We start from the raw sequence: 22,061 nt of genomic DNA on the forward strand, positions 1-22,061 counted from the left end.
AAAAATTTTCTGTAAAACTTTTTGAATAAAAAATAAAATAAAAATATTTATCTTAATTTTGTATGTTCCAGCTATAACTAGCTCTAGAGTTGCTTATTTCTCTCAAATCGAGGAAGACTATTTTGCCATTAACTTTTTGACAAATGTACTGAGACTGCATCTTATATTCTGACTCCATGCTTTACTGTAGTTGAGAACATCAGCAATTCTTACACCATCAAATAGAAGGTGAAGCACTCAGTTTTCCTCAGGATGAATTGAAGGGTGGATTTGATCCTTAGAGCACTGGAAGCTTCCCTCCCCATAATATACACTAGGAATACTCTACCTGTACTTATCTGCCTGACTTATCCAATAAGGCTGTGGTGGGAAAAAAGTTGGGAGAGGGTCTTATGCATACTACCTTATCACATATATACATATACACACACACACACACACACCCTTTATCTTCCCATAATTTTTGGAAGCAACTTTATTTGAAGATGCAAACAAGATATTTAGAAGCAAGGAAAAACAACAATCCTATAATGATATCAGTTCTGTTGTTAGAATCACCCAGAGTTGTTGGGAGTCAGGAGGCACACAAGTTTAATAAATTATTATGATTATTATGATACTGGAATAGTTCTAAATGCAAGACTGGTAGAACTAAAATAAAAATGATCATCTGGAGCAGCGATGAAATCCACTTACCTTCATTACTGGTTTGGGAACAGCGCACCTGTCTCTTCTGCGCATGCATAGTTGGTAAAAAAAGGGATGTAATGACATCCCAGCAGGTGGGTGGAGCTTCCCGACGCTGGCGCTACTGGTTTAGCGAATCGGATAGAATTGTGCGGGTGTAGGGGTGTGAGGGGGGATTTCACCACCGATCTGGAGGGCTGTGTCATCAGCAATCTGATTTGATTGAGGATAGAACATAGCCCCTCAGCTCCAGTTTAAGATTCCACTCCTTAGGCAGTATTAAGAACACCTCCATACCATATCCTTGGCACAGGTTCAGAACCAACTCTATCCCTGTGCAATTACACAGCAATTTTTGAAAGATGAGGGATCTACTGAAGTTTATTTGAAATAGTTCATTGGTGTTTTCTTTGTAATGTGCTGGCTCTGCTGATCTTCGGTAACGTACAGTTACAGTATTATCATCTAATGAACTGCCAAACACATGCAGAATCTCACATCTCCAGAAATGTGTTTTGCACATCTCTCCTGTTTTCCTAATTAGTGGGAACTGTTGACTTCATTCTGCCTCTTGATCCTTAGATTTTAATCATTTATTATTTATTGATTATACCTGTGATGGAATGTAGTGAAGAGATGGATCCCCAGGAGAGAAGAGATGCATTCCAGAGAAGTAAAAAATACTGTAATTCAGTCCGCATTTCATGTATGTAAGTAAGAAGGTAACAGCAGCCGCTCTTTAATACTTCAGAGTATATTGTAGATTCAGTCTTTAATCTGGGACAATTTTGTCTACACGTGTCAACAGTAAAGCATTCAGCTTGGAAAATTTCATTCTCGCTTTTGTGTCTGACAGCACCTCCTTCCACTGAGATTCGCTTCCTCGGCCTGCTGTTTTTAAGATATTCTTCCTCTCCATCAACTCAGAACTACAATAGCTATAGCAATAGAGCATAAACACATTTGCAAAATGGTTACCATGCCTTCATTTTCTTGTAGACGGTAAACCGTTTATAAATGAACAAAGAAACTTTTGCATCCAGTTTCCACTCAGTATCAACTTGGGATGGCAATTTTGTTTTTGCAACCAACCAAATACACCCATGAAATACAAACAGGGTTGGAAATGAGGACATGAGCAGTGTATATATATATATATATTTCTTTTTTCTTTCTTGGAACCTCCAAAACAGGTGACAACTCTAACTGGGGCAACTTGAATGATATTCTTTGCACTCTCCTATTGGTCAGCTGTATAGAGTACTGATTGGTTCATAGGGTGCTTAAGCATTTAGAGGTTGGCAGAAAATCCCTCAATTTCCTCGTTCGACGTTAGGCCTTCGCTATGCGACCGTCGTTCGCTGTTGGTTTCTAATGACTGCTCTCTTGGGCAAGTCAAGCCGGCATTATAGTATCGGATCGTTCACTAAGTGACTGCCACTAAGCACACTCTCAAAGAAGTTTCTCTCCGCTGTCTTCCCCCACCCCCATCTCACTTTTATGCATTGTAGTACAGCAGTTGGGTGAATTCACGCCGCAGCTTTTCATTTCCGGATGTACCCCAGTCTTGCGTTTTCCATCGATCCGTGCAAACTGCAAAGTGTGAGTAAACCGGTGACGCTAGAAAAACCGCCCGGTTTATATCTCGGTGAAACATCTTTATCGTACTACTTCTTTCCAAGGTCGACGTGAAAGAAGAGAAGGGGCTTCGAAGGGAATGATTTAAACCAGCTCTCAGGAGCGTCGCCCTCCCCCCACCACCACCATTGCAAACGAGTCCGAACCAGTTACTCTGGCGCGGCGTTTCTCCCCTCCGCCCCCCATTTTCTCGCTCTCTTAGCTAACCGGCTGAAGGTGCGTCAAGCAGCGAGCAACAGATGGAAAGGCAGGGAGAAAGCAGGCGAGTCCAAAGTCTTTATTGCGGCAAGGCAAGGCACAACACCCGGGCTCTGGAGGAAGACCTTTCTCCTCTGAGCTCCGTAACTTTTCCAAAGAGCAAGAAGGAGGAGGAGGAGGAGGGAGGAGGAGATAAAGCCTCCGCTGTTTAAAGCTTGGGGCGGGGGGGGGGGCGTCGCTGGAGAGTGGAGGTGATTTGATTTCTTCCCTAGTCAGAGTTAGGGTGCTCCAGCCTCGTTAGTTAGACGAGTCCGCGCGGCGCTGGCGGCGCGTTTTTCCCCTCAGCGCGTCCTCCTTTTCCTGAATGGGGTCTCCCCGGAGGAAGAGGCTCTGCCTTTTGTTCCTGGTAGGATTAGGGCTCTCTGTCATTTTCCTCGGACATTACTACACGGCGGATTCGCCCCTCTGCGCCGGGACTGCGGCCAGGTAAGAAGATTTGGGAGAGGGTATCTTTCAAAATCAAAGGCTGGGGGCGGGGGGACGACGATTCTCAACGCTGTTGGTAGCTAGGAATAGGAGACTTGCTCGAAAGCCAGGGCAGCCACTTTGGTGCTGGGTAAGATGAGTGACGGTGGGGAAGCAAGGTGTAATTCATTTTTTTAAACATTTGTGTGTGTGTGTGTGTGTGTGTGTGTGTGAAAACCAACAAATGCACACGCGTGCCATTGAAGTAGCGCTTTGCAACCCTGTGGAAGAACAAAGCGCTCAAAGCAGCCAGAAAGGCGGTGGAGCTACTACTTAATGTTCTTTACCAGCCTCCCGAGGAAGATGTTAAAAGTTTCGAAAGTAGGCAAACCCATAATTCAGAGAACCCGTTTCGTATTTTTCTTTTAAGCTGAAGGGTTTTGAATATATTGTAACGATAATCGGCTTTCCCCTAACTCTGCGTCCTGCAGATGTGTGTGGACTACAGCTCCCAGAATGCCCAGCCACCGTGGCTAACAGCCCATAGTGGCTAGTAATTGTAATCCCAACATATTTGGGAGCCGCAGGTAAAGGAAAGCTTTGTGGTAAGGGTTAGAATTGTGTTACCTCATATTTGTGGTCTAGCCTTGAGCGAGTAGTAAGTTCTATGGTTTCTTTGCTTGTAATCAAGAATCCATGTAGGTAGAGAAGTTTCAAATGGACTTAACGCTAAAAAAACCCTTTACCCTCGGTGTTGGGAAAAAGATATAGAAATTTAATAGGAGGTGGCTCATGATGTTTCAAAAGATATGGTCAAGGAGAAATCACACAGTGTATTATCAATTACTTTAGACATATACTTTTTGGGGAAGGGTGCCTGTTTTATAAACCAAGTAGAGTTTAAACATTTAGTTCAGTGCTTCCCAAACCTGGGTAAATTACCCCAAATTGGGAAAAAGGTATGTTCTTTTGGGTAATGACACACAAACCCATTAACCAATCACAACAGGGATATTTAAATAGCCTTAAAGTGTTTTGCCTACATTGGGTAAAAAGGACTTTCTGATAAGCAGTTTTGGGTAATGAAAGAAAATGTTTGGGAAGGTCCCTTTTCCTCTACGATTATTGCATTGTGTATCCTCTTATACATGCCTTCCTAGATTTTGAGCTTTTGGAGTTTTAAAATGAGTGAAATAGTTGATCCAGCATATTTGGAGATCACTAAGAAAAAAAAGCCTGAATGGTCTGTGGAGGTTCCTTGTGGACAAGATAGTCATGTCAGCTGGGTTTTTTAAACTTTGTAAATGACAGTGGCCATTTCTTTACCTATTCTCCATATCACACACACTCAATTTTTTTTTTGCAAAATTAAAAAATGATTACAATGTTATATTCACATAAAGATGTATGAACTAATACTTCCTTCTTTCCTGCCAAGATAGCAAGTGGGAGCAGTGTCCACTCTGATTCTTACCACATTTTAAAGCAGAATATAATTCTAAAGAGTGTTATTTTTAAAAGAAAAGTTCTTGCTTGCTCTGATAGACACTATATACATAAATGAATAAAACCACAAGTAAACCTTCATTGAGCCTTTTATTTCCTAGATCTCAGAAAAGCTTTCTGCACCTGTTTGATGACTCTTGAAAATACATTCAGAGAGGAAAGAATGTTCCCATTCTTACAAAATATGCTTATAGCATAACCTATCTCAATCCATCCTGGCTGTACTCCAGTTGTTCCAATTGTTTATAAACTTGGTTTCAACCTATCTAATGGAAGGGAATAATTACAAAAACCACAACACCAAAAAACAATCTGATCCTAGAAAAACTTGCAAAACAGTATCTCTGAGTGGATTCTGAACGAAAAATGCATGAGCTTAATGGGAGAAAATCAGTGTAGTTTTATGTAGGCCTAAAGATAGCTGGGTGGGGACGCGGTGGCTCAGGGGCTAGGATGTTGAGCTTGTCGATCGAAAGGTCGGCAGCTCAGCAGTTTGAATCCCTAGTGCTGCCGTGTAACAGGGTGAGCTCCCGTTACTTGTTCCAGCTTCTGCCAACCTAGCAGTTTCGAAAGCACGTAAAAATGCAAGTAGAAAAAATAGGGACCACCTTGGTGGAAAGGTAACAGCATTCCATGCGCCTTTAGCATTGAGTCATGCCGGCCACATGACCACGGAGATGTCTTTGGACAGCGCTGGCTCTTCGGCTTTGAGACAGAGATGAGCACCGTCCCCTAGAGTTGGTAACGCACATATGTGCGAGGGGAACTTTTATCTTTACTAAAGATAGCGGGGAAACACCTACCTTTGAGAGCAATTGAACTTTCAGATTTTGTCATGCTTATCATGTACAGTCTCACATTGGCCCTGACACTTGTCATAAAATACAGAATAACAATTGGAAAGGACCTTGCAAATCTTCTAGTCCAATCCCCTGTCAAGCAGGAGATCCTATACTGTTCCAGTGAAATGGCTGCCCAATATCTTTTTAAAAATCTCCAATGACAGAGCACCCAGAACTTTCGGAGGCAAACTGTCCCACTGGTTCTCTCAGGAAATTTATCCTTAGTTCTAGGTTATATCTGTCCTTGATAAATTCATGTAGTGTTGTATTTAAGGAACCAATTTATTTTACCTATCTTGCAACAATATCCCAGATAGACAGATCTTTGGCCCACACAATTTCTATGTTCTGATTCTAATGATAGTATCCGTAATTGTGGTCAAATTTTCTGTGGCAGCAATCAAGAAGTCATCAAATAATGTGACCCTGGTTATAATAAATGTAACTTTTTATATTCTTGTATATGCTACATTCTAATAAGAATGTAAAATGAAGTGCACTTTTGCAGGACTTCAAAAGAATTTTGGAGATTGACTGGCTGCTTAATTACTTCTAGGAAAGATGTGTGTATTCTATAAAAACTCAAAAAGTCATACTGGGAAACATTATTCCATTAATACTTTGATAATGATTGTATACAGAATCTGTAGTATCAAAAAAATACTTTATAATCTTGTCTGAATGGATTAGCACTTTTGACTACTATAAACTGAAGGGAATGAAGAAATTGTTTTTTTATCTAGGTCATCATAGTTCATGATTCTTTTTTCAATGTAAAATGAAATTTATATTTTAAAAGGTCATACAACCTTATAATATATTGGAAGCTGTGGGTCAGTCTTCTACCATTCCATTTTTTAAAAACTGTTCTTAACTTTTAGTAGTAAACAAAGTGTTGGGGAGATATGGGATTTCAAGGCTGTATTACATAATCTCCTTATCAAAAAGTTACAGAGAAGCCTTATCACATGCCTCAGAACTGTGGTAAAGTAAGACAGTATTTATGAGCGACCTTGCTTTTATTAAGCTTAAAGTATGCTTCTTTAAATGTGGGAAAATGACATAAAATGATAGTTTACAGACCTCTGTTAGAATCTACTGTGAGTCTAATGCTTGATTATTTTCTCCAGGAAAGTGAAAAACCTGAAGCTAAGAACAAGGCTGGGCAACTAATCTAGCATCTAAAGTGGGAACATTACATATGAAATGCAAATTGCAGAGGCAGGTTCTTTTATAGGGCTGAAATGCTGCTAAATACACTGAGAGCATATGCACCGAGACAAATTCCTTGTGTGTCCAATCACACTTGGCCAATAAAAAATTATTCTATTCTGTTCTGTTCTGTTCTGTTTTATTCTGTTCTAAATATTCCACGTCCAAGCCCTATTTAATTTAATAGTCTTCTCATTTTGTTAGTGGTCATAGTAATTGTCATTTTTGGATTACAAACTTGATTCCACTAAAACAACTTGCACAATAAGTCAGGCTGAATGATAGTGACTGGCTCAAACTCACCACTGACTTTCCCTAGTTAAGTATGGACTTGGACCTTCCTCACTTTATTCCCAATCTTACATGGCAGAGGACCTGAATATATTTACAGGACCATTAGTCTCCAACTATCTCTGCCCATCCTACAAGATCTGGTAGGGTTGGTGTGTTCCAGGTCCATCGATTTAACAGTGTCACCCAATAGGACTTATTTTAAATAAGCAAGTTAATAATAAGCAGATAAATAAGCAGGGATTAACACCAGACAGACAAACAAACAGAAAACAATACCGTAATCAAGGAATTACCAAGGAGAAGACTACACTCCTACTAATGCTGGCAAGGCAAGCCACTGTATATAAACAGGGAGCAAATCCCATACCTACTAGTACTGATGATGTTGAATAGTTGGATATTCAAATGTCTGCAAGGAAACAACCAAGCACAGAGAGCACCAAGGACTCTGCCTTTTTAAAGCCTTTTTTGTAACTTTCTGGTGTTATTTGACAAGTGGCAACCATGTCATTTCAATTAATAATTAAAATATATAAAATAAATTACTATTATCACCTTTACCTTTCAGTGTAATATTAAAAAATATATTGCTGAAAAGGTTAGAGTAAAATATATTTGACTTCAGTTGTATTATGTTATATTGAAGTTTAAGAGTTTCTAGTGAAGTTAAGAATTGGGAGAAAAACAAAGAAAGTCAACTGTTTTTTGCCTTTTTTTTTAAACTGAATTTTTAAACTGAAGAAGGCATACAGATTTACTAGGTCTTTCAGGGCTTTCCTAAAGTCTTCTGACTTTTTTTTTTTACCATAAACTATTCATGTTGGATGAAGTAAATTTGGTTCAGAAATTCAGAATTGCCTGAGGTCTGCTAAGAAGAGATTTATTAGTAATTCTTCACTTTGCTGACAAAAGCTCTTTTGTTTCATCGTAGTTCCAAAAAAGGTGTTTTTCATTGTACAATGCATACTTAAAATGTAGAAATCATTGCTATCAGATGTGGGTTGGTGACCAGTCAAAATAGTTTTAAAAATAGCAAGACAAATTAAGGAAGAATGATCCGCTACTTCTACTGTAGAACAAACTCTTCAGTAGCAGTTCCTGTTTGTGAGCTTCTTAAAAGCATCTGGTTGGCAATTGTATGATACAAAATCCTAGATTAGATGGGCTGTTGCTGTATTGCAGTTAAATTATTGGAGGAATTACCAAGAGGAAGACCAGCTTCAATTTTTTTCTTAACATCCCCTCCCCATGGAGTTCTATAGGTAAAAGTACAAAGAATCTTACAAAAGCAAAAGGCAGCCACCGGGAGAGGGGATTTGAAGTAGAAAAATACTCCTACATAAGCCCTTTTTGCAGAAAAATAAATGATGTAAATTAATAAGCAATTTTCCCCAACTCTCTAGTGCATTGCTAAATGTATTGGCTAAGCACGCATCTCACTGTTTCAAATAGTTGGTCCTTTCTCTCGCTCAGCATCCCTACTTAGGGTCCCACTCTTTGTCTCTCTTTCATACAGCTTACTAGATTCAGCCATCCCATTCTTTGATTCCCCCCCCCTTTCATTTTTAAACTTCCCTAAAACTTCCATATGCCCAGAAGCAAGCACATGACCTTTAGCCAGGCATGCCATTCCTTATCTATTGCTTTTGCAGACACCCTGAGCTATTGCAGCCCTATCTTGGTTTCCCAGCTTACTTTTTCCCTTCCCTCAAGTCATCCCCACCTTTCTCTTGCTTGCCTCACTGCCATTCTCAAAACCTTTCCTTATTAGGTAGTGGTAATGAGATCTGCCTGTCCAGCTTTTCCTTTCTTTTTTGCATGTCTCAAAATGCTTCAGAACAAAGCCTCGCCTCCAGATACCTACCATCTTTGCTTCTAAAATGGCCTTCTGGTTCCATCTGGGGAGTAAAATTACAGGAGGCTGGATGCCAACTTTTCACTTTGAAGCATCCCTGCCACTGTTCTTTAAAATAAAGTGTGTATAATGCTTAATGAATTAACAACTAATGCTTAATGGAAAAAATGAAAGAGGTGTCCTCTTCCTTTGGCTCAACTGTTGATAAAACATTGATAGAGAAGTGGGGTTGGAGAAGTGAGGAAGACAAGATAATAGATAATAGTTTTTGATAATATTTCTGTTAAAGACAATACTTTTATGACAGCAAGAATAGTAAACGTAATGCTTTTCCCAGTGAAAAAGGGCTGTGAATGGTGTAGGGCTGTGAATGGTGGCCATTGAGAGAGAAGGAGGGAAAGGAGATGAAAGGCTTTCAAGTTTTAGATTTAAAGATGATGAGTTCATAGTTCATTGGCTATAGGAGGACTGTAGACTACAAGATGAAACATCCTGACCCTCCTAGATGAAATATGAATAAATACTGATTTTCTGATTTTGCTAAAGATACATAGCAGCAACTAGCTTACTTTTTTTTTACTTTGTCACAACATTATATACAAGCACATACATTGAAAGGAAACAATAGGACAGGAATGGTAGGCACTTTTGTGCACTTATGCATGTCCCTTATAGTCCTCTTAGGAATGGGGTGAGGTCAATGGTAGAGAGTTTTTGGTTAAAGCTTTTGGGAGTTTGAGAAGAGACCACAGAGTCAGGTAGTGTATTCCAAGCATTAACAACTCTGTTACAAAAGTTATATTTTCTGCAATCAAGATTGAAGCGGTTAACATTAAGTTTGAATCTATTGTTTCCTCTTGTATTATTGCGATTGAAGCTGAAGTAGTCTTTAACAGGAAGGACATTGCAATAGATGATTCTATGTGTTAAACACAGGTCTTGTCGGAGTCGGCGGAGTTCTAAGTTTTCTAATCCCAGGATTTCAAGTCTGGTGGTATAAGGTATTTTGTTGTTTACAGAGGAGCGGAGAACTCTTCTTGTAAAATATTTCTGGACTCGTTCAATTGTATTAATGTCAGAGATGTGGTATGGGTTCCAGACAGGTGAGCTGTATTCAAGAATAGGTCTAGCAAATGTTTTGTATGTTCTGGTTAGTAGTGTAGAGTTTTTGGAAAAGAAGCTACGCAAAATTACTTACTAAGTAATTACTTACTGTAAGCTTACTTACAGACTCATGTAACATTCTTCTTATCTGAACTAACTCACCATGTTGCATCTGTTCAGAAATGAATTGTACTTCAAGTAACAAAGCAAGATCTGTCTGTGTCTCTACTTAGTCACATTTGGAAATGTGCTCTCAGGGACACTTCCAGGCCCTTAAATATGAAATCAGGGATTTTTCTCAGGTACTATATTTTGTAGAGACTAATAGGCAATATCTCTAGCATATCATCTTATTTACAAATTTATTTCAGTGCCTTCATTTTATCATCTGGCTTCACCAAAATTCATAATTTGCAGTGGTACAATCAGTTCTCAAGAAAAACAACAAAGTATTTAGACCAAACTTTAAAGATGCAAAGCTGTGTGTGTGTGTACATATGCTAAGTGTATGAATGAGGTAGTTTTTGTTTCTTGGTCTCATGGTTTCTTAGGAAGAGAGTTTCCCACAACCATTTCTAAAGTAATAATTGAAATGCACACTTTAGGGCAATCTTTTCATCTGAGGAGCATAACGTGCCCGGAGGGAATTCAAACTAAAATAGGGTAGTATTAAAACATCCACAAATGTGCTTCTGGTGTATTGAGAGTAGAATGGAGACTAGAATGTTTCTTACAAGTTTTAAATGCCTGTGATGTGGCTTTGGTGTTTCTTATCTTCTTATGAGTCATTTAAATGTGTCTCTGAAACATTGACAGCCAAAATGAAGAGTGTTTAAGAACTATAGAATCCCCTTTGGCCATGATATCCGAGTATCTTTAGTCTATTGCAGCGTAATAATAAAAGCCCTATAGTACTTAGAGAGTTAAAAGTCTTTTTTCTTGGTGCTGAAACTTATACCAGCATTCTTCAAGCTAATGTCCTCAGATTATTTGGACTACTACTTGCCCTTCACTGATCTTTCCTTTACCTTCCAACATTTTTCCCTTGTCTAGATTACCCAACATGTAGAGTGACCATTTTTGAAAATGTCTTTCTCTAATCCAATAATTAGAATATATAGACAGAAGTTCCACAGTCTAATTTAAATGGATCTCTTGCTCTGTCAGTATAAGGGGTCCATTTAAATTGGGAATGGAACTTTTGTCTACACTTTCTAATCTAGGAATCATATGTTTATACTTGGTTATACTTCTTAATTCAATTACTGCAAGCCAAACTGTTAGTTTTTAAATTGTTCTTTCTTCCTGTCAGCTAGAAACCAGATTTTTTTGAATTTTGGTAATTATCAAATTCTTTCTGTGTGTGTTGTGCTCTATTTATATATTCTATCAGCAATTACTGAAGTTTCCACATTGGTTCCACTTGGTTCTCATACTTATCTGTTGGACAGCTTCAACACATTACAGAAGATTTGATAACATGCTGCATAGCACACATGAAGAGTTTTAATGTGCCATGAAGTGCATCATTTAGTGGCCCAGGTCCATAGCTCATAGTAGGTAGGGCTCAATCACCTTTATTCACTTCCACACCATTCAGGTTTACCTTGCAGTACATGTAGGCATGGGACTCTTCTTTGAAGAATCCAGAAAGAATCCAATTTGGGTCAGTCACCAGGACCAGAGGTTTTGTCTTCCAAGCGTTTGGACTCATGCTGGAGCCCATTGTCAGGGAACTAGAGAGAGGATGGGCTGCAGCACTAGTCCAAAAGCTTGGAAGACAAAATCTCTGGTCCCAGGGACCAACTCAGATTGGATCCTGCAACATTATCCTGGGACACATATATTTGCCTTCGTTCATACAGAAAGAAATCTAGGAAGAGGAAGTCATGGAGGAAGAGATATGATATCTTTCTCTCCTGCTTGCATTATAGATAGTCCTTGAATTATGACCGCAGTTGGGGTCAGAATATCTCTTACTAAGCAAGGGAAGTAAATCACAGATTTGTTAAGCAAATCCAACTTCCCCCCCCATTGACTGCTTTTCAGAAGCATTGCTTTTGAGAAGATTGCAAATGGTGATCACATGACCCAGGGACATAGCAACTATTGTAAATTAATGCTGGTTGCCAAGTGCCCAAATTTTGATCATGTGACTGTGGGATGCTATGACAGTTGTAAGTGCAAAGACCAGGCGTAAATGCAGGGACTGGTTCCAAGTCACTTTCTTCACTGCTGTTGTATCTTTGGCCACTAAACAAATGGTTGTAAGACCTGTATTATATTTTCTCTCGGCTTACAGGAAGAAATAGCTGTGTTCCCCGAAGCATGCGAATAATCTAGTGAGAGAGGAAATCAAATTTTTCCATAGATTCCACTCTCACAGGTTTTGGGAGGAGTAGATTAAGATTTCTACCAAGGCTTCAGTGGAGCAGATGGGGGAATAACAGAATAATAGATTAGAAGGGACCTTGGAGGTCTTCTAGTCCGACTCAGGCAGGAAACTCCATACCATTTCAGACAAATGGTTGTCCAATCTCTTCTTAAAAATCTCCAGTGTTGGAGCACCCCATAACTTCTGGAGGAAAGTCATTCCACTGGTTAATTGTTCTAACTGTCAGGAATTTCCTCCTTAGTTTTAGGTTGGTTCTCTCCTTGATTAGTTTTCATCCATTGCTTCTTGTCCTGGCTTCAGGGGCTTTGGGAAATAGGTTGACTCCCTTTTCTTTGTCTTCAAGGGCTGGAAATTATTCATTCCTCAGTAGTTCTTGCCTGAGTATTTGAGGTTTTATTTTATTGTCCAATTAAACTGATGTGATTTACAACACAAATGACTTTCTTTTTTTGTGCCACATTGCAAGAGAAAAAGCTTCCGTATACTAGCCAAAGATGCAGATTACTTTGAGAGTACCATGTTGTGAACTATAATTAACTAATTCGATTACCATACTTGCCCGTCCTCATTTTTGGAGTTGCTAAGCCTGTTTCTGACTGCAAAAAATATGAAAAAGTTAATAGATTTCAGATGTACTGTTTATCACCAATCATTTTATCCCTGGCCTGTATTTGTTGTGTAATTCTAAGAATGATTGTGATGGAGCAAACATAATTTGGAATACCAACCTTCCATCTGTCCAAACTCTGATCTCTTTTTACAATAAACGTTGATCTAAGTGTTTATATCAAAGTTTAGTAGTTCATTCACAGAGTGATTTTTGCAAATGTGCTCATTACAATAAGTCAACAATTTAAAGTAGAATATGTGTCTCATTAAATATTAATTCAAAGCATATATTCTTGGAAAGGCTAACAACATATGCAGTCAAGAAATATATCTAAGCCACGTTTTAACAGTATAAGACATCATTTAGTGGACATTTTTTCTTAATGGATATTCTGCTAAAACCTTATATTTTAGTTCTTGTTAGTTTTAAGTTTCCTCTAAAAGCATGGAAGTGATATGGAAGATGCTTGAGCAAGTCAAATTATATTAAACTCTGTTTGCTAGCCTACATTTCTTAAACATTCCCTTATGCAGTAATACTTTCTTCACTTTTTTCCCTCCAGGAAAAAGAATTTGATCAATTCTGAGAATCATTGGCAAGACATAATATCCGGAGGCTATGCTCCAATTTGTATATTTCAACTAGTTGTAATTAACATTTTTCTTTATACATTTGCCTAAACATAATGTGTGCCATAGAAGCAAATGAAAATACTGCAGTGTTTCAAGAATGTTTAAGTTATTAACTCCAAATATGAAATCCTTATTGGTGATAGACTAGCGTTATATATACAGTACATTTGTTTCTACAATGCCAATGATTTTTAACATGTTCAAAATACATATTTACAACAATAAAGTTAAGTGAATAGGGCTGTCGGGCTTCAAAGATGGTGGTTGTAGACATAATACCTTACCACGGTCATTGAGGCTCTGCTATAAAGCATTGCTTGGAAATTCAGACTATTTCGTTGTTTGTCCAATATATCCAATCACTCTTCTAGCCTAACAATTTATCCAGAGTCTTGTATTGGTTATATGAATTATATTAAGAGTAGCTTTGCTGCTTTAGGTAAAGGCCTATATTATTCTGGCATTTTATTTTTCTCCGGGGCCAATCATGTCTTTTGAGAGCTTTCCAAGCAATAGATGGAGATATACCCTTAACTGGAATTTGGAGATTCCATTGTTTCCAAGACTGAGAGCTGTTGATGACCTATCCTCAATGAATTTATTCAATCCCCTTTATAGTTCTCCAACTATAAAGTTGGAGAGTTCTACTATCACTGTATCTCATACTAATGAATTGCACAACTTAATTAAGGGTATTATCCTTCATGCAATCAAATGCCATTCAGCTGCAATCGCCAGCATACCTTTGAATTCCCAGGATCTGCAGAAATCCAGATGACTGTTAAATGGCAACAAGGAGATGGTTTTCCTGTTTGACTTCACTTTCTTCTAATCATGATCAGGATTTTTGCAGTCCAGATCTGGTAGTCATAGCTGTAGTTCAATATACTTGGTGAATACCATAAGCAAAAGCTTGGTATGAATAACTGAATTTTTAACTCTGACAAAAATAACATAAAACTAAATGAATACCAATGTTACAAAATGTGCCAGCATCTAGGAGAATTATTGTACCATACATATAGAACAATGCATTTTTATAAGTGTCTACTCTGTACCAGTCAGGTGCTTCTGGATCTAAAATAATATCAACTCTCTTGAAGGATAAAAACAGTCTGTTACTACTTAGGGAGACAGCCAATTTTGGACAATTACCACAGGTCATTTTGGCCTAGACATGCCTCTGATAGTCTGTTTTATCCCTCTGAAAGTTCTGGAAGCCTATTTATCATCACAACACAAGCATAGTGATTATTATTTTTAAACTTTTGGCTCATTACCTGTTTGCTGTCAGCTTCAGTCTCTGAAAAAGAAAAGACTGAGCGAAAGGAGGTAAAGGTCCATCTAAGTTATAATTTTACCACAGCACCATTAGTTAAAACTAAAACTTATTGGTGGGGATGGGTGCTTGTTTCACTTTTAGCATACTTTGACAATAATGCCAAGTTCTCTGGGAAATGGCTCCGGGGAATGGCTTTTTAAAAAAGGGACAGTGTTGAGCACTTGCTATAGACCTGTTAATATCTTGGACATAATTATTTAGCTCTATGCTAGATAATTAAGTTGGAAATTCCAGGATTGAATCAGGAAAATAGAAGAGAAGCAAGCTGGGTTTAGAATTGATCAATCCACCATTATTGATTGGGGAACTGGAGCTGGGTAAAAACATTCCATTAAGCCTAGAATTTCATAGACTTTGTTGATTTCAGTGACAACTTTGGATTTGATCTGAAAAGAAAAATGTACTTCTTCGTATATGAAATATACAACAATTCTGATGTGACCCACAAAAAAAGCTACATAATCAGTTTTCAACATAGAAGAAAGCTAAATAGGTTAGTGTATTAACACTTTTTTTCAGGTGCTTCATTTATTCAGCATCTTAAAGATTTGGACTTTACAGACATTTAATTAATTGAGAAATGCTTTTCCCCCCATTGTATATTCTTGAGGTTATGACCTCTTACGTTATCTTTTAGGCTTTAAGAAAACCTTAGGTCTCTTAAATCAATATTGTGCTGCTACTCACCTTTGAATTAGTTATCAAAAGGTAAAAATTAATGGTCTTTGCTAAAAGGCCAAGGATGTGCAAACCTAGTATCGACGGTAAGGTTATTGATCTGGTTAGATGTTTAAACCCCCCAGGTGCAATATTTCATACTGCAGGAAGCAAGAAAGCTCAAGTCAATTAAGTGACCTTGTTGGCCAAAGAGAAGTCAGCAACTATTCTGCACTTTTTCCACTTGAAAGGAGTTGATTTTCTACTAGCAGCTATAAAGTTGTTTGTGACTAAATCACTAGCTCAGTTTCTTTGGGAGTCCAGATAGAGCAATGTTTCACTTTTGCCAACTTTAAGAGAGTTCAATTTAAATTTCTTAAGGGCTCTCCTTCAAACCTCAGACTTCTCTCTGATAACAATCTTTGCTTAGAAGCTGAAGTGCTGAACTTGCCTGTCCCATGTTTGGCTGGCTGGTTAAGTTTACATCAAATGCTGCCTGCCTTTTGAGTATCGTAGTTCAACAACAACAACAATAATTGCAGAGACTCTGGCATAAACCAGTGCAGATGGTTCCAGCGGTACTCGGCACACTGGGAGCTGTGCCTAAAGACCTAGGCAAGCACTTAAAAGCAATTGGCACTGACAAGATTACCATTGGTCAGCTGCAGAAGGCCACCTTACTGGGATCTGCTCGCATAATTCGCCGATACATCACACTGTCCTAAACGCTTGAGAAGTGTTTGACTAGTGATCTGTGATACGAAATCCAGCATAGTTATCTCGTTTGCTGTGTATACTGTCATAATAATATACTGTCCAAAGTACAGAAAAATTGCTGCAGGCTGTGAAAACGAAGAACATTATAAAAACAAGAGAAACAAAGGCAGAATATAAGGAAAACAGCTGGATGGGATGATAGATTAAATAGATGGAAAACCAAAGCTTTGTATGGACAGCACTTGAAAAACATTGATGGAAAATGTGATGACAACTTTACATGGGCATGGCTTAAGATGGGAACCATCAAGAAAGAAATGGAAGATTTGATATTCACTGCTCAAGAACAAGCACTACAAACTAATGCCATAAAAGCAAACATACAAAAATCCACCGAAAATCCAAACTGCCGACTTTGCAACAACAAAATCGAAACTGTTTCACATTTAATATGTGAATGCAGCAAAATCGCACAAACTTATTACAAAGATAGACACGCCCGAGTTGCTAAATTTATCCACTGGTCATTATGTATAAAATAATACGATTTACCTGTAACCAAAAAGTCATGGGAACATAAAGTGGAAAAAGTTATAGCAAATGAGAAGGTGAAGATCTTGTGGGACTTTCGGATACAGACGGATCGTCATGTGGAACACAATACGCCAGATATCAAGTTGTCGAAAACCAAAACGTACAATTTATTGACATCACAGTACCAGGAGATGCCAGAGTCAAAGAAAAAGAACTGGAAAAATCATGAAGTATTGCAACCTGGCAATAAACTACACGGCTATGTCTGAAACATGTAACAGTAATACCCATTGTCATCGGGGCACTTGGTACCATGTCCAAGAATTTTATAAGATACATCAACAAATTGCAGCTTCCTGCAATAACACTAGCGGAACTGCAAAAAACTGCGCTATTTGGAACATCATATATCTTAAGAAGGTACTTGGTTGATACCTAGGATGTTGGCAGCAACCAGTATGAATCATTAGCACCAGTAAATGGTATTTGTGATGCATTGTTTAATGTTCAGTTGACTTGAGTTTCATGTTTAATGAATAAAGTAAATAATAATAATATTGTTTTCATAGAAGTACTTGTTCAAACTTTGGGGGTATTGTGACTTTTCCTCATCTGCCGACAGATTTGACAGCCTAGATTTATGTCCCCTTCAAATCTATGATCATTCTAATTTTTATACTACATTAGTCATCCTATCTTTATATGGACAAGTTTGAAAATTGCATTGTTGGTGCTATATTATCGCTAGCCTATGTTCTTGAAAATTATGACCTGTTGGAAAAATATTGCAGTTTAAAAAAGGGTATTTTGTGGGTGCTAAGAAATTTAAACTATGTGTCCACCTTTTCCCCATTTGTTCTCCTTTCCAATTGCCCATATCTTCCTTTGCCTGTTCAGATATCTAAGTTGGTCTGTCTTTTTTAGAATTTACTGGCAATAGTCAACTTGAATGAAACTGTATGTATGTTTGTTCTCCAGAGCTCTTACTACCTGTGAGTCATGACTGGCCTAGAAACATGCTTGGGTTTTGGACTGAGAAATGGTGATTTATGCAGAGCTCCCCCCTTCTCCAAATCCAGAATGTGGAGGTCCAATCCCAGCTGAGAACCAGCCTCTTGCCTGTTTTGATTGAGACTAGATACTAGAAAGGGAGCCAGTATAGTCTAATAGTTAGGGTCTGTCCAGTAGTGGGTTTCAGTTATCTTTGCTACTGGTTCAGAACTCCGAGCGGTGCACATGTGTGCTTGTTTTGCTCGCGCGCGGTGCTTCTGCACATGTGCAGAGCGTTTATGATGACGTCCGGGTGGGTGGGCGGAGCCTCCCACTGCCACCACTACCGGTTCACCCGAACGGGGGCAAACCAGTAGAAATCCACCACTGGGCCTGTTTCTGAGTCCCAGATAGCAGACAAGGGCAAACCATTTCCTAAATCTTCCCAAGAAAATTACAGGGAATACAACACTGACTTGAAAGCACGGATACTCGAAAACCTGTGCAGGGAGCATGTTTTAATATACTGCCATTTACTCTATTTCTTTATTTCATTGCCAATTACTCAACAGCTATATTTGATAGTTTGAATTAATTATTCCCTTTTTAATGAACCAATTTCCCCTTGTGATTCTGGAATCCTGGAAAGGGTTGGCTGTATTGTCTTAAACTCTGGTTTTTTTTTAAAAAAAAACAGCTAGAAACAATGGCTTCTTGTTGCTTTTTTAATGGTCTCTTCCTGGATATTCATATGAGTTATTTGCATTCTTTATTTTCTCTCAATTAAGCAGCCTGTTGTTATATACAAGGTAGCTGGATTCGCTAGTAAATAAGCCAACTAAAAATTATTGCAGGTTCACCCATTATCTGTTAATAGGTTGCTTGTCTGCTTTGTCTTTTATCTCAGGGATAAATTTTGCTGCTGTTCTGAGGTTGTAATTACCATCTAAGTGATAATAGAGTGAATTTGTATTCCAGAGCTAAAACATTTAAATATTCCCTCTAGCTGAGATCAACTTCTAGTGGGCTACACATGAATGTGATTTGGCACTCCCTTTCTATGGGATATTTTTAACTTCAGAACCTAGTTTATAGTCCCGATTGTTCCATTTTTAATCCACTCAGGTTTACCTTGCTTAGGTCTAGGGAACTACCAAATTTTAATGTAACCTTAACTTGAAATAATTCTCAATTTTTATATATTTATAATCTCTAGGCCTGTGGAGATGGGTTTCTTGAAATCCATTCTAATTGTTACAATTTAAGGACTTGACCATATGTCAATGTTTGTGTGGCTAGAGCTAGATCAAGTTGTATAGAAAACCTTTGTGATGGCCAGATGGAAATGTGTACATTATTGTACATAATTGTATATTAAGAAACAAAAAAAATATTTGCAGGGGCTTCTGCACTGAAGGCTTAACATGCTAACTGAACCATATCTGAAACTTTATATGAAGAATCCATGCAGTTATCCAACTAGGCATGGATTATCTTGTAAAGAACAGTATTCTTGATGGAAATTTTTTGTGTGAAAGGCAGCTGCCAGATCACTAAGGTCAAAACACCAAACTAGTTAACCAGAATATACAGGCTTATAAACTATCTCAGTTGTGTTATGATGTAGAAATTTTTCTCTTAGTCATTTACTGCTGGCTCCTACTTATGGCACAAATATTCCCTAGCAACGAATATTCCCTATTGCTATTAATCCATGAGCGTTTTCTGGCTTGAGACCAGCTAAGCAAACATTCGTTAGTTTGACCAATGGTCAACGATCTGCTGTTAAAAGGGAAGGTAAAGTCTATGTACCTGAGATAGGAGAAACATTAGATGCTGTCTTATATGTACGTGACCTAGATCATAATCTGTTGAGTGTTTCCAGGTTAGACAGTCACGGGTATGAAATACTGTTTGCAGGAGGACAGTACTCCATCAGAAAAGGTGGAAGAATTCCTGCACGAGGGGTTAAGAAGGATGGTCTGTACATTCTAGAAAGGCAGGAGAATGGTTGTGCTCGAACACTTATGAACACTCACACACATGACAACTGTGTACATGTATGGCACAGGAGATTGGGGCATGAGAATTGCAGAGTACTGCAGAAGATGCCAGACATAGCTGAGGGGTGTAAGCCAAAGCCAAAGCTGTGCAAGATGAACTTAGATTGCACTGTTTGTAAAGAGGTAAAATCCAGGGTATATCCTGTGAGTAGTGTCATAAAAATACCCCAATAAAAACCCAAAGAGGAAACCACAAGCAATAAATCTTACTTTAAAATTCAGATTCATGAGAATTTGGAACATGAACAGCCATCATAGCAATGCAATTCCACAACAAAACTTGTATTATTAAACCATTGCAATGGGATCCAATGACACATAGCAAGTCCTACAAGGACTGCTATCGGGCAAAGGACACCATTCTCATCTCAAGCCACATTTCTTACATCTTTTTTTTACTGACATACTCATTCCATAGTTTTACTTCCTTATTCTTTCTTACATTCTTACTGACTGTCACTGTCTGCAAACACCCGTGTACATCTCAAACCTTTATCCATCGTCTACTTTCAGTTCCCTATTTCTCAGTTTTAATGTTCCGATTCCAAATATATCTCAAAACCATGTACTTTGCAGAAAATGCAGCACACAAATCAGCACATTAGAAATATGTCTGGTACATTTTGCAATTATGTTAGTTTAAAACTTTGGTTCAGTGAGGCCTGCAAGCCCTCTTCTAGGCCTTACAACCTGCAACTTTCCAGTGGATATATTTCTCTTCTCACATAGGAAAAATTCAAGGCAAACAAAGAGCGGTTCACTGCAAGTGGGTTTAGAGTAGGTAGTATTCGTAATGAACCCCATAAGTACCAAGAGATATGGTCATGGTCATTGCCTGAGGAAAAACAAGATAAATGGAGGAAGTTAAAGAGAATGTCAGGCAGACAGATAAACCAAACTGAGGAAACTGAACTACCTGAAAAGAAAAAGTCAAGGTATTCAACCAAGAGATGGTAAGCAGGATGTAATAGAAAGTAATGAGACAGAGTGTACAGAATCATTAAGAAATGAAATTAAGAGTAGCTCCAGCAGCAATAGTAGTAATGGTACTAGCAGTGAGGGTAGAAACCGAAGCAGGAGGCATGGACATAATAGAGATAGAAAGCATCATGAATATGTTAAAGCATTCAGCTGTTCAGTTTTAAATGGAAGGAATGTTAAGGTAATGATTTAATAGCTGAACAGCTGCTGTAATGCTGTAAGACTGAAATGATGATGCAATGACATAACATAACATAACATAACAACAGAGTTGGAAGGGACCTTGGAGGCCTTCTAGTCCAACCCCCTGCCCAGGCAGGAAACCCTACACCATCTCAGTCAGATGGTTATCCAACATTTTCTTAAAAATTACCTGTGTTGGAGCATTCACAACTTCTGAAGGCAAGTCGTTCCACTTATTAATTGTTCTAACTGTCAGGAAATTTCTCCTTAGTTCTAAGTTTCTTCTTTCTTTGATCAGTTTCCACCCATTGCTTCTTGTTCTACCCTCAGGTGCTTTGGAGAACAGCCCGACTCCCTCTTCTTTGTGGCAGCCCCTGAGATATTGGAACACTGCTATCATGTCTCCCCTAGTCCTTCTTTTTGTTAAACTAGACATACCCAGTTCTACTGAGAATGAGTCAGCAGGGTTATTTAACTGTTATCACTTTAAAAGGCGGTTTTATAAGAGGCCCTGTGAGGGCGTCCTCTGTGTGTGCTTCTGTGCTATAAATTGCTGATTGATTGTTTGATCTTTGCCTAGTATGTGTACATACATTTTTTTCTAGAGATAAACCACTGTTTATTATTACAAACTTCTGTTTGAAGTTATTGCTCCTGGATTGTTTCACATAGTCACACTGTGCACACTCTCACGATTTAAAATTTTGACACCATGTTGCTCCAGGTATAAACAGCACAACCTTACTGTAGTTTGATTCAGTTTTGCTCAGTATATTTCAAACTTGGCAATTTTAAGATGTCTGGATTTCATCTCCCAGAGTTCCCTAGCCAGCATGCCATGTTTGAGAAACCCTGACTTGGCTGTACCATTGATAAAATTGTATTTTTCCTCCTTAAACCAATAGCATCCAGTGACAACTATATTATGTGCAAAATATATTCAATTTCACTGTTCTTTATGTTGAAGATCAAGACCGAAGACTGCTGGTGAATGGGATCATAGCAGCCAGTATTGGCTAATGCAGGGCATCTACCCCTATCTGGTTACCAGTGAGCCTTGTTTGCAAATGCCATGATTCTGATCTTGTCTGCCTAAAAAATTGGACACAGTAACATTGTGTTGGTTCTGTGCTGGAGTTGTACAATAATGCTTCAT

At 38.4% G+C, this 22,061-nt stretch overlaps 1 protein-coding gene across 1 annotated transcript in view; it reads left to right on the forward strand.

Annotated features, from left to right (window-relative positions):
* Nucleotides 1-2,728: 2,728 nt before the first annotated feature.
* ST6GALNAC2 (ST6 N-acetylgalactosaminide alpha-2,6-sialyltransferase 2) overlaps nucleotides 2,729-22,061 on the forward strand; it is a 42,294-nt gene continuing 22,961 nt past the window's right edge. The window contains exon 1 of the mRNA XM_058170206.1: nucleotides 2,729-3,009. Coding sequence (XP_058026189.1) covers nucleotides 2,888-3,009 — 122 coding nt within the window. The 5' untranslated portion in view covers nucleotides 2,729-2,887. The remainder of the gene's footprint in view (nucleotides 3,010-22,061) is intronic.

The sequence above is a fragment of the Ahaetulla prasina genome, chromosome 2 (assembly GCF_028640845.1).
Source record: "Ahaetulla prasina isolate Xishuangbanna chromosome 2, ASM2864084v1, whole genome shotgun sequence".
NCBI lineage: Eukaryota > Metazoa > Chordata > Lepidosauria > Squamata > Colubridae > Ahaetulla > Ahaetulla prasina.